This window comes from Prunus dulcis, chromosome 1 (genome assembly GCF_902201215.1).
Source record: "Prunus dulcis chromosome 1, ALMONDv2, whole genome shotgun sequence".
Classification (NCBI taxonomy): domain Eukaryota; kingdom Viridiplantae; phylum Streptophyta; class Magnoliopsida; order Rosales; family Rosaceae; genus Prunus; species Prunus dulcis.
The window spans coordinates 41,679,602-41,691,685 of NC_047650.1; the positions used below are offsets into that span (position 1 = coordinate 41,679,602).

Genomic DNA, 12,084 nt, shown 5'->3' on the forward strand with positions numbered 1-12,084 from the left:
GCTAAAAGTCCACCTTTAATATTTGAATATTAGAAAAATTACACATAAACCCTAAAAAATCTTTACAACTTATTTCAAAAATGAAGAAACGGCAAAAACAATTCGGATCGTTAGAATAAAATCCGCAAGACTAAGTGCCCGTTTGGTATTGCTTATTTGGGGTAATAAGTGATTTTTTAAAAATTTTGAGAAGCCCAACCCGTTTGGTAAACTGTGAGAAAATCACTTATTGTTAAAAATTGCTGTGAGAGAAAGCTATAAAGGAAAGCAGCTAATGAGGTGCTTTCATTTTCTGATTATGCAGGAATCAGTTTCGAAAAGGCGCTGGGTTTAATGATTATGCGGCAATCATTTTCTGATTATGCATAAAATCAATACCAACAACACTTTTAACAAAAATTTTACCAAACGCCAAACTGCTTTCTCTCACAGCTGATTTCTCTCACAGCAAATCTGACAGCGATTATTTTCACAGCACAGCAATGCCAAACTGGCCCTAAAAGCAAAAATATCAATCAAATAAGGTTATAACTTATTTGAGATACCCAACAAGACTAAAAACAAAAATAATTTCTTTATATCGGAACAAAGAGCTTATCGGTCCATTTTACTGAAAAAGAAACGCAGCTGAATGACTCTTTTGTTGTGCGAGTCCGTGAAGCAGGAGCAGGCAACCACGTCATCGAGCCTGCCCCTTCTCAATTTAATGGTTTTGAGATCGAGGCTCTTGGCAAAGGCCATTAGTCGAACCAGCACATATCATCGGTAATCTTCTTCTTCTTCTTCTTCTTCTTCTTCCTAACATACCTTTCCCGTCTTCTTCTCCTTCTTCTGCAACATTTCTGCAAGCAATTTTTGATGTAACAGTGGTGGGTGCATTATGCATATCTAGTAAATGACTGAGTGAGCTAGAGTTTATGTCTCCATTGTTCTTTATCTCCCCTTTTTACTGTTTGAAAATCGAGTACAATATCATTTTGTGTCTTGTTGATTGCAACTGAGCTATCCTTGCATGATTGCAACTTTGTATTCCTGGGGTTTTTTTCAAAAAATTTTTATTTTGATCTTTTGTATGTTGGACTGGCCCTCTTCCACGTTTTTTACCACCTTCAGAAAATAAAGACCTAAAAGGAAAGGTGGTGTTTTGATTGTTTTGGTTAAATTTTGGTTCTCATTTGATGCTGGACTTTCTGTGTTGCGCTTTGTTTGCTTTGTTCTCTTTCTATCAAATCATTAATCCAAAATTTAGATTTCATTATATCTCTCTGATTATATTTTACTTCAGTTCAACAGATTCTCATATTGGCATTTTTGTTTAGTCTAATGTCCTGCAGTGCAAATATCTTGGGGAAGGTTGAGAGAATGGTTGACAACGATGAGAAGAAAATTACCCGTGTTCTGTTTTGTGGGCCACATTTTCCTGCTTCTCATACCTACACAAGAGAATATTTGAAGGAGTACCCCTTTGTCCAGGTTCCTTGATTTTCTGCATTTTCTCTCTATTTGGGATCGGTACCCTTTGTACACTAAAACACTCTAAAATTTAGAAGACTTTCAATACCTGATGCACAGTTTAAACTCTTTGATTGATTGTTTGACTTACTCTTTAATGTCATTTGAAAATTGATTGGCTCTTGAATGACATTTGAAAATGACATAAATGGACTAACTGGTTTCCAAATAGTCTTTTTATTTTCTAACCACGCTATTGCTTCTGCATCACATTTCTAATCTATCTATCTCTATCCAGTGGTCCTTCCTATGCATGTTCCATTATGTATTTCCAACGCTCCTTCCTATTCATGTCACATTGAGTATTTCAAGTTTGATTATCATAGGTAGATGATGTTCCCCTTGATGACGTGGCTGGTGTTATCCAAAATTATAATATCTGTATAGTGAAAACCATGAAGTTCGATTCAATTCTTCTCTCTCATGCAGAAAAGATGAAGCTTATAATGCAGTATGGTGTTGGCCTGGAAGGTACTTCTTATGTCTATCAAATTGTTATAAATAGAGCGTTTGGGATATCTTATGTGTATATTTTCTTACAATTTGTATTTGATTTTCTGAAGGGGTTGACATTGATTCTGCAACTGAGTTTGGAATCAAAGTCGCTAGGATTCCGAGTCATGTAACTGGAAACGCAGCATCATGTGCAGAAATGGCGATTTATCTGATGCTGGGCCTTTTACGAAAGCAAGTATGTTAATTTTTTACAATCAAAATTTTCTTTTAATCTTCTTTTTTAAAGCCTTTATGGATATGCCTTTTTTTTTTTTTCCTCCTATGTATTGTAGTGTTGAATGCTTTTGTTCGTGTCCTACTCCTTTCAATTTATGATCACCCAAGTAGCCTCACATTCGGATATGGTCATCGTTCTTTATGAAAAACCAACTTCTTACTAATATGCTATATAGATTTTAGCGTACAGCTTATATAGTGGCCAAACTGTCCACTGAAGCACAGGAAAAACCTTAGCCCACCCGGACTAAATGTTAGAAAAATAGATGTAATATTGCTACATTAATTTGTAAAATACAAAGCTCAAATAAACATGTAATTGAAAGATCAAAATTCTACAACATACAACAAATACCAAGTAAGAGAGGCAGAAAAATTGTAGAAAAACTTTACTTTGTTGAGGCTAGTGTTTGACACTATGGCCTTAAGACAATACTATGCCCAACACTGGTTAGACTTCAGTTAGGCCTCCTCGTTTGGATAATGTCACAAGTCACTCTATCACAAACAATAATCCAACTCCAAATTTTATGATTTAGTACTTAGAGGGATATGTCACTAGGCTTCCTAACTCCTTCACTTTTCTGTGTGTATAGTGTAACTAGCTACATCCCAAATCAGTGTTTGGCTTTGGCATTCAAGAAGGGGTAGACATATTTAGACATTTTCTTTATGTGAAGTGGTTCAATAATATCTAGTTTAAAAAAATAAGGAGGGAGTGGTGATTAAAATTGGTTTACAAAAGTGGTCATGGTGTTTGCGGTTCTCTAAATTGTTTGTTTGAAAGGAAAGATGTTGATAGTAATGGAGGAGGGGGAGGAGTGGATGCTTGAGTTCAACTTTTGTTTCATTTACTATTAGTGGTAGGGATGGATTTAAACTTCTAAGAGTCTCATACAGGGTGATCTCTGAAGTAGTTTGTTCACGAGTGTTATAAATTTTACCTTGATTAAGGGTTTAGTTGTGGGGAGGGAGTGAACACACGTATCTCATTCGCAGTTTGTAGATGACACAGTCTTTTTTACTCTGGGAAAGGACAACAATATATATATATATACCCTAGAACGAGACCTAGAGTTAGAGAAAGCTTTAATAGATTTAAAATTAGAATCTTTGAGAAAAACTTCCCAAGTTACTTATCCTGTTTATGGGAAAAACCCAGTCCAGGAAGATACTAAGTCTGAGTCCCCTGATTCACCTACTCAATCCGATTTCATAGGTAATCAATTAAGAACACTTAATAAGAAGTTTGCAAAGGAATGCCTTGCAGGAACATGTCTCTGGGATTGACCAGTTGTAGGTAACTGTTGTAACTGGACTGATGACTTTTGTGAAGGTTGATTACCAAAATTGATTTTTATTGTGCCATCTAAATATTGTTGTCTATAGTCTAAATCGTTTAGACTATGCTGGATGGGTACAGCAGGAATCTCAGTGGTTAGTGTCCAATCAGCAGGAAGGGTAACATCTGACCATTTGATAGAGTGAGGAACTCTAATAGTAGCATCAAGCGTATGACTTTGGATTAACAATGTTTGAATCTTTGTACTCTTGTTTAGGGCTTGGAAATTCCTATTGGTGCCTGTGACTTGTAATAAATTCGATAGACTAAAGCTACGGGTTGGGTACCCGGCAAGACCTTATAACCTTCAGTTTTAATATTTAAAGTAAGGGCTTTTAATATGTTTGGATCACTCAGGCTGACTGTAAAATCTGGGTAGCAATCAAAATGGATAGGACCATTAGCAAGACTAGACTGAATAATTCCTAATGTACTGTCGTTGAAATTAGTAAATCTAGCATCACACAAACAGAGAAGGATTAAAGCTTTTAGTCCTAATCTGGTTAATGGCTTAACAGCGACTTGGACTAGACCATTATGGAGGAAATTGTTTCCATCATTTTTATGTTTTCTTATTGACTCAAGGTTAAGTAACTGGCAGGTCTCATGATTCTTACTCAGGGCATAAACTTGTTCGACCGTTTTAACATGGGTGGTTGACTTAAAACTGGATAAAGACCATTTTTTCTTATAGATGTCCTGACTGGGGACTCTTGGTATATTCCAATCTTTATAATCTAAATTATTATTACTATTATCATACTCAACTTGTTCTTCATTCACTATCTCTGGGAGACAACTGTTGGCTCTAGAGCTGCTAGAATTGCAAGAATTAGTTCTAAATAAACGACTCATTTTTACTCAAGGTTCTGGGGTTGGATTTCTAAAGAAGAAAGTGAACAGAAACTCCTAAGACTGACTCCATGGGATAACAGGATACCTAAAATTCTCTCACCCTCCTAATAATGCCACTACCGCTCAGGCCTCCCTGGGACTTACTGTTTGGAACGGGTCTTACAATTCGGACACCAAGAGAGAGAAGGACAGGTAAACTGAAAGACCAGAAGTAGAATGAGAAGAAACTGAAAACTTACAACTCGGAAAACCTAAACCAGCCACTTGGGTTGGATGAGTTGCAGACTTAGACTAACTCTTCAACACTTACGGCTCTGATACCAGAAGGGATCTAGAACCAGGTGTAGGTATATATATATATATATATATATATATATATATGGTTGATATACTGGTGGCCGAAGACCAAAGGACGATACATATACATATATTTTAATTTGGTTATAAATATTCCATATTTGGGGTTAGTCTCATATTTGAAAACGTCAAAAGTTAATGGTGGGTATGAACATTGAGAAAGGAAATTGTTGTGCTTAGGAAGGGTTTTGGGTTGTATTTTTTGGAGTAACCCTTATTTAAATATTTGGGAAGCAATAGTGGTAATGCCCTAGCTATTCTCCTTAGTATCAGCTAATTTTCTGCTAGGAAATGGTGCTAAAATTCAGTTTTGGAAAAGATGTTTGGTATGGTGATTTATCTTTCCAATCTTTGTTCCCCTATTTATATTGGTTATCTCTGAATCATAATGCATTGATGTGTTGTCTTGCTTCCTTACATCTTCTCATACTATTTCTTGAAATTTAATATTTGGGTAGAACTTGAATAGAGAAAATTTCTTGAAATTCACCCTGTCATACTAGAGATACCCTTCTGTTCATATTCATCTTAATTGGTTGTGATTTATAAGGTGCTAGCCTGCTATTCATGTATATGTTGCAATATTTCTGGCGTTTCCTGTAATTTATCTTTTACTTAATTTAATAAAAGTTTATGTTCCCTATCAAAATGATAATTCATTAATTCTCTTGAATTTAGTTGTGAATATTTTTGTGTGCTCATTTGTCTCTAATTTTTTTTTTCTTTGCAACTGTAGAATGAGATGCAAATTGCTATAAAGCAGAGAAAGGTTGGAGACCCAATTGGTGACATGCTACTTGGAAAAACAGTGACTCTCTCTCTCCCTCCCTCCCTCCCTCCCTCATTCCCTCCTGCCTTTTTTGTTTTTCTTTTTGTTTTGTTTTGTTTTGTTTTTAGGCGCTTCTTGACAAAATATTCCCATAGTGCAGTATTGCAGTTTCTTGTGTTTTTATTTTTACTCTTATTATTCTACTTCCAAGTATGCTCTTCTTTGTGAAAGTGTAAACACTTTGCAGATTAAAAGATCTGGAGAGGTTAAGTTTAATGGCATTGACATTGCATGAAAGTTGAAGTGTGAGCTGTATCAATCGAAAAGTCTAAATAACTCAATAAACTTAAAACTTGAATGGATTTGAAGTTTGTTGACGTTGTACTTTGTACTTTGTATAACGACAAACATTAGTTTCCTAGAGGAAATAGTAAAAATACAAGCTACCTGAACTGATCCCTAAGTATAATATGTACTGTCAGACCCACCTGACTTCTTTGATATGAGGGCAATCGAAGAAGCATTAAGAATTTCAGGAAAAAGAACCAGATTGAAAAATTTCATGAATGGTTTCATATAAGTCATTACCATCAGGCCTTGGAGCTTTATGACTAATGTCCTGCAGTACCTTAATTGCTAAATGGACATTCTAATGAGATTGCTTCTCTTGATGCCAAAAACTGGTCCAACTTCAAGTCGCCTTGCCCTCAGTCATTGGGATCCTTCGGCTAGGCTGAAATTTTTCTGCAAGATAGAAGGGAAGATAGGTGAGACCTTGGCACCAGTGTGGTACCTGCCAAACATACTCTTATGCCTAAGTTAGCACAAGTATTCGTAAGTAGGTAATTCGGCAGAATAACGGTACACGTGCAAAATTACTGTTTCCTTATGCCCTGGTTGGTGTGGACTTTTGTCCTATGAGGAGGTGCTGACCATGTGTCATTGTTTCGGACAGAAATGTCCTTCGGCAGCATGGCAAGTGTGAGCCTGCCGAACATGAGTACCTTGAAGATAGTGGCGAAATGTGTGCCGATCGGTAGGCTAGGTACCTGTGTAGCCTACCAATGTATGACTGACCGCTTGCGCAGGGCTGGTCATCAAAGCTTGCCAATGTAGCACCGGCATCTTTGGTAAGTTCTCCTATTTGGTCTTCAGTAGGTTTGTCGTTGTCATAATCTGCTGGGTCAGCTATGGTATAAACAGTTTCCACTGCAGGAAAGCATACAAAATTAAAACCACACATTCAAGGCCGCCACTTACTACTTGCGGTAATCCTATACCCAATTCAACTCTCAAGATCTTCACTGTTAAGTGTCATCTGCTCTATTAACTCAGGTCTTCTGTGAGCAATTTCAAGGTGATGGAAAATTTGGTATTGTGAACCTCTGCAGCCACAAGCTTTTGACTTAAGATTGCTGTACACTAACTATGAAAAGCAGGGATAAATAACAAGAGACGTTTCTGGTTTAAATAAAGACTAGGATGATAATAGGGTCTGATCTTGACTTAATGGGGCTGTTTGGTTAACTTTTCTTAAATGCTCCTGCACCAATAATAACTATCCACAAAAGACAAGAAAAGAAGTGTCAGAAAAAAATTTGATGCTAAACAAGTAATTGGGAAATTCCATTGTTCCAGCTAATGGCAATCTTTAGTGAGATGGACTGATAATATTGGTGCTTGCTTGATTGCAATTATAAACATAATATCCTCATTAAGAAAGAATTAGGACATGTTATAAAAATGATAATTTTCTGTAAATCTTATGGTCAGCGTTGCAATTGTTACTAAAAAAAAATAATAATAAGTTGATGTACTAGTTGTGCTAATTTCAAAATGTTGCTGCTGTGTCATGTTTAAGACAGTTTTTAGAATTTGGATTTCTTGTTGATGCATGCAGGTCTTCATTCTAGGTTTTGGAAATATTGGAATCGACCTGGCAAAGCGCTTGAGACCGTTTGGTGTGAAAATTATTGCCACGAAACGGAGTTGGGCCACACATTCACTAGTTTCTTGTCTATCAAATGGTATGTAAGGATATGCATTAGATAGAATGATGAATTTTGATAATATAAAAGAAAGGCCCTATGCATGCAGTTTATGTTATATGTTCATGAGTTTCAGTTCAAAATGGTCCCGTCAATGATTTTGTTGATGAGAAGGGCGGCCATGAAGATATCCACAAGTTTGCAAGCAAAGCGGACATTGTTGTTTGTTGCTTGTGTTTAAACAGTGACACTGTAAGATCCTTAGTCATTCTTATACATAAACTTTCTGCAATTAATGATTACTGTTTGTGTTGCACTTGCACTTACTCCGGCACTATTCATAAATATCTCAAAACATGTACATGCTGAAATAACAAATTCTTGAAGATTTTTTTTTTTTTTAAGGAGTCTACATTAGTAATGTCAGTCTTCACTACTACATTCATGTGAACTCCAAATTCTGGACAGTTTGATATGGACATTCTCTGATACTAATTTATGTGGGACACAGAGAGATTGAGAGATAAATAGACAGAATAGAAAAATGTAAATGATAGAATACCGATAAGAACAGAGGTTGAGGAAGAGAAGACAGACAGAAAAAAGAGATTAAGGAGGGTGAACTCGATTCTTTGTTACCAATCAATATGCTAAAGTCTCCAAAATAAATAAACCCCTGTAAAATCTCTGTCTAATAAATAAAACCTAAATAGAGTAAACCCAATTTCTAAGCTCGGTTATGTCTGAGGTACAACTTTTTTTTCTTGTATTTTTTAACATTCTCTAATAGTTGACCTGAAGTTTTGTAACGTTACAGTAAGAGGATGTGCAAACTTGGAGCTTCAACCAATATCCCTTCTTGTTTTGGAAGAAGCATAGCCGCCAGCAAAGATGCTTCATTTTCAGACTGATAATTGAATTCATTAAGAATGATGAAGTTAATAGTTTAGAAAGTTTCAGTGATAGGATCATTAAATGGCTTGAGGTCTTTCTTAGTTGTTTTGCCTTCCACAGTGGGTTCCTCATTATGGTCACTAAATAAGTTTCCAGTCCAAAAAGTTTGACGACTGGATCATCTTTTTCTCCATCTGATTCTGTTTCCTCCTCTCTAAACCTCGTATTTTATTTCTCTTTATTATCTTCCTCAACCTCTCTTCTTTTCTCTATTCTTCATTTATATATATATATATATATATATATATCTCTCTCTCTCTCTCTCTCTCTCCCCCAAAATATTCTCTGTTCTGTTATCTTTTTATAGTAGAATAGACATAGCTGAGTCTTAATGTCCTTTATTTGAGCCAGATCCAGATATTGGTAATTTGCCTCGTTCTAACTTATGTATGATGTATCTAAACATAAAATATTATTGAATTTTTGTTCTCAGTTAGATATCAAGAATTCGTCAAATTAGATTAAATAAATTGGTAGTGTTGTCTGACATAGAAATCAACCTGAATTCAATTCCTCTACAGAAAATTCAATGATACTTTGTTGTCTGATTCCTACTTTTGTATATTTTGTCTTTCAGGTTGGCGTCGTAAACAAGCCATTTATATCTTCTATGAGAAAGGTTTGATTTTAATGCACAGTAATTTGACTGAGACAATTTTGTTTGCAATGACAAAATCATATTAGCGAAATGCATTATGTGTAGGTTTGTAAACACGAGCATACAAACCCATACATCTGTAGGATATAGATTCCTTCCTGATGCCATAGCAGGCCTCCCACTGAACTTTATAGAAATAGATTTTATTGGCACTCAATGCAGCTAACCAGAGTCTGGTCTTAATGAATTAATTGGTCGTGGTCTATGTTCGGGTATGCCTAGTAGCCTATATCAAGAATCATGTTACTTTTTCAATATGGACAAATGATTGGTAGAATTTCTGGCAGTCTTTGGAAGGGTGTGATTGCCTTCATGTAAGAATGTGTTAGAAAATAGAGTAATTGCTGACCAAATCCTAATAGCTTAAGCTTTTGCAACTATTGGTGAAACCAAGTGGAAGCAGCTTGCACTCATGTCACCTATATTGTGTTATCCATACAAATATATGTTGAGAATATCAGTCCTACATCGGGAATTCTAAGTATTGCTTCACAATACATAAGATCACAGTCTCTCCACTCATTGCCAATTGGTTTAGGTGGGTGCTCTAACCTTCGCATGGTACCAGAACAAGAGATCTTGAGCTCGAATTGGTGTAATTGCAAGCCTGCAACCACACATAAGGTGGCTTGTTGAGAATGTTGAATACTCAAAATTATTGAAATGGAAGGACTGCATGTTCTCTTGCTCTTGATTTCTTGAACATCTGAGATGTAGAGATTAGTGGAGCTTGGAAGGTGGCTCCTTTAAGCATTATGGTGTTTGAGGCTTGTGAGAAATAGAAAGACGACCTGATGAAAGGATCAACTTGAATAGTCTATGTTAGGCTTGGGGCTCAAGGCCCAATTGCTGAGATTGCTTTTTGAGTGGTCCAAAAGGAGCTTTCTTTTCACTCTTTGTTAGGGTATTCATTTTTTCATTACACCTTTAGACACTGCTATCCAGCTTATATTCTTGTTTGCATTCCCTTGGCTTGTTTTCAATACATTTGTTTTTTTACTTACAGGAGGAAAAGAAAAATACAAAAAGATGAAATTGAACTTGTTTTCTTATAAGAATTTGTTGTTCTGAAATGAAATTTTCTTTCAAGTGGTTTGAAAAATTGCTTCACAGAGGTGGATGCAAAGGATTTTATTGATAAAATTAACTAGGGTATGCCTTGGCGGAAATGTTGGAATTTGAAGTATGATCATGTCTAAAAAAAGGGTACAGTGATTTACAAGGATTGGTCATAAGAAAACTGTAAATGTTAAGCAGGATGTATAAGATTGGAAAAGGTGCTTTCCATTAACTTCTGCTCTTGCCCTTGATTTCTTGGTGTTTATCCTCGTGTTTTTTTTTTTTCTTCCAGGGTTCCCTTTTGGTAAATATTGCCCGAGGGGGTCTCCTGGACTATGAAGCTGTTTCGTATTACTTAGAGTCTGGCCACTTAGGTGGTTTAGGGATTGATGTTGCTTGGACAGAGCCTTTTGATCCTGATGATCCAATTTTGAAGTTCAGCAATGTTCTCATCACACCTCATGTGGCAGGAGTTACTGAGTATTCTTACAGATCCATGTCCAAGGTAAGCTAACAGTAAATAATCAAACAAATGTACTTGAAATAAATCAGAAAGTAAATAAAACTAGTCAAACAATTACTTTATGACTATGCCTAAATTAGGTATGTACGCCAGCATGATTCACGTCAAATAGACTAGATCCTTGAATTTGGTTTGGATTACACTCTTGAAGGCATACAATTTTGCTTTGTGCAACTTTTAGGAGTCAGTGACCGGATTCAATGCTAATATGAAGAAGAAAATAGGCCATTAATCTCCCTCTCTCTAATCAGTAGAGCTGTACTTAGCTTTTGAGATATAAACAAACCAACTTTCGCACATGGTGTCGGAGTTGTTTTTGCATCTTTGGTAATTCTTTTAAAACTTTATAATACTTATGAAGATGCCATCGTTTGAGCCCTGGAAGGTGAGAAATTAATGCTTTTACCTCGGACATCTGAGATGGCAAAATGCAGCCCCTATTAAGATCAGGAGGGCTACTATTTTTGTTTGCAGTTCTTACTATTGCCAATTTTTTAAGTTCAATCAATCATGCTTCTTAGGGTGTAGGAGTAGTGAACATAAATATATCTAGGAACTTTCTGTATATAGTTTGCAATTGTCGAAGATTCTGGTTTTCTTCGAATCCAATTCTTATGGCACAATTAGGCTATCAAACAATTTGCAAGGAGTTTCTCTCTCTCTCTCTCTCTCTCTCTCTCTCTCTCTCTCTCTCTCTCTCCCTCTCCCTGTTAGTCGGTCGGTTAGATTTTGACCTTTATGCTTCTTTGCCGACTCAACAAATACAGGTCGTTGGTGATGTCGCCATTCAACTCCATGAAGGGAGGCCCTTGACTGGAATTGAGTTTGTCAACTGAATGATTGTTACAGTGCTTTATATAATTTATGTTGGCGTATATATAATTGTCATAGGAAGAACAAATTGGAGTGATGTTGTCCCGTGTTCTCCGTTATTATGTTATGCAGTTGGAATCTGTGTAGGATGAATAAAAATGGAACTTCGTTGACATTGTTCTTTCCCTGGAAACATCCCTTTAACGTTGTCAATGCTCTTTCATGATGACAATTTATCTTGACGCACTTTTTATATATTATATTTTTAGTTCTTAAATCACCAGTAGTTTGCTATCTTATGTATGAAGTTCAGAGAAAAACTCAGATAGAATTGAGGATCAAGGAAGAATAAAGAACCGGTCTTCTCTATTTCCATAATAATATTCGCTGCTTCCAGAACAACGAATTAACCTCGGTATATGTATTGAGTACTTAACACCTAATCTCATCTCTGAATTTCCTTGTTCCATCGAGATTCTCTATAATAAAAAATCTCATCTCTGATTTAGAAATACAGCTTAG

General features: G+C 36.0%; 1 protein-coding gene across 2 annotated transcripts; it reads left to right on the forward strand.

Annotated features, from left to right (window-relative positions):
• The first annotated feature begins 577 nt into the window (after positions 1–577).
• LOC117636767 (hydroxypyruvate reductase) lies at positions 578–11,804 on the forward strand. Of its 2 annotated transcripts, XM_034371435.1 has the most exons (10): positions 578–765; positions 1,320–1,473; positions 1,839–1,983; positions 2,076–2,203; positions 5,535–5,606; positions 7,468–7,594; positions 7,692–7,807; positions 9,087–9,128; positions 10,519–10,731; positions 11,517–11,804. In XM_034371435.1, the coding sequence occupies exons 1-10, from the start codon at positions 632–634 to the stop codon at positions 11,583–11,585; spliced, it is 1,200 nt and encodes a 399-aa protein (XP_034227326.1). In that variant the 5' UTR covers positions 578–631; the 3' UTR covers positions 11,586–11,804. The 2 variants fall into 2 exon arrangements, with proteins under 2 accessions (XP_034227326.1, XP_034227333.1); XM_034371442.1 differs by lacking the exon at positions 578–765 and having other exon boundaries at positions 1,374–1,473; positions 1,942–1,983.
• The last annotated feature ends 280 nt before the right edge of the window (positions 11,805–12,084 follow it).

Coding starts and splice junctions, on each gene's coding strand:
- LOC117636767 (XM_034371435.1), top strand. CDS start 632: ATGACTCTTTTGTTGTGCGAGTCCGTGAAGCAGGAGCAGGCAACCACG. Junction 766..1,319: donor CGAACCAGCACATATCATCG/GTAATCTTCTTC, acceptor ATTTTTGTTTAG/TCTAATGTCCTGCAGTGCAA. Junction 10,732..11,516: donor CTTACAGATCCATGTCCAAG/GTAAGCTAACAG, acceptor CAACAAATACAG/GTCGTTGGTGATGTCGCCAT.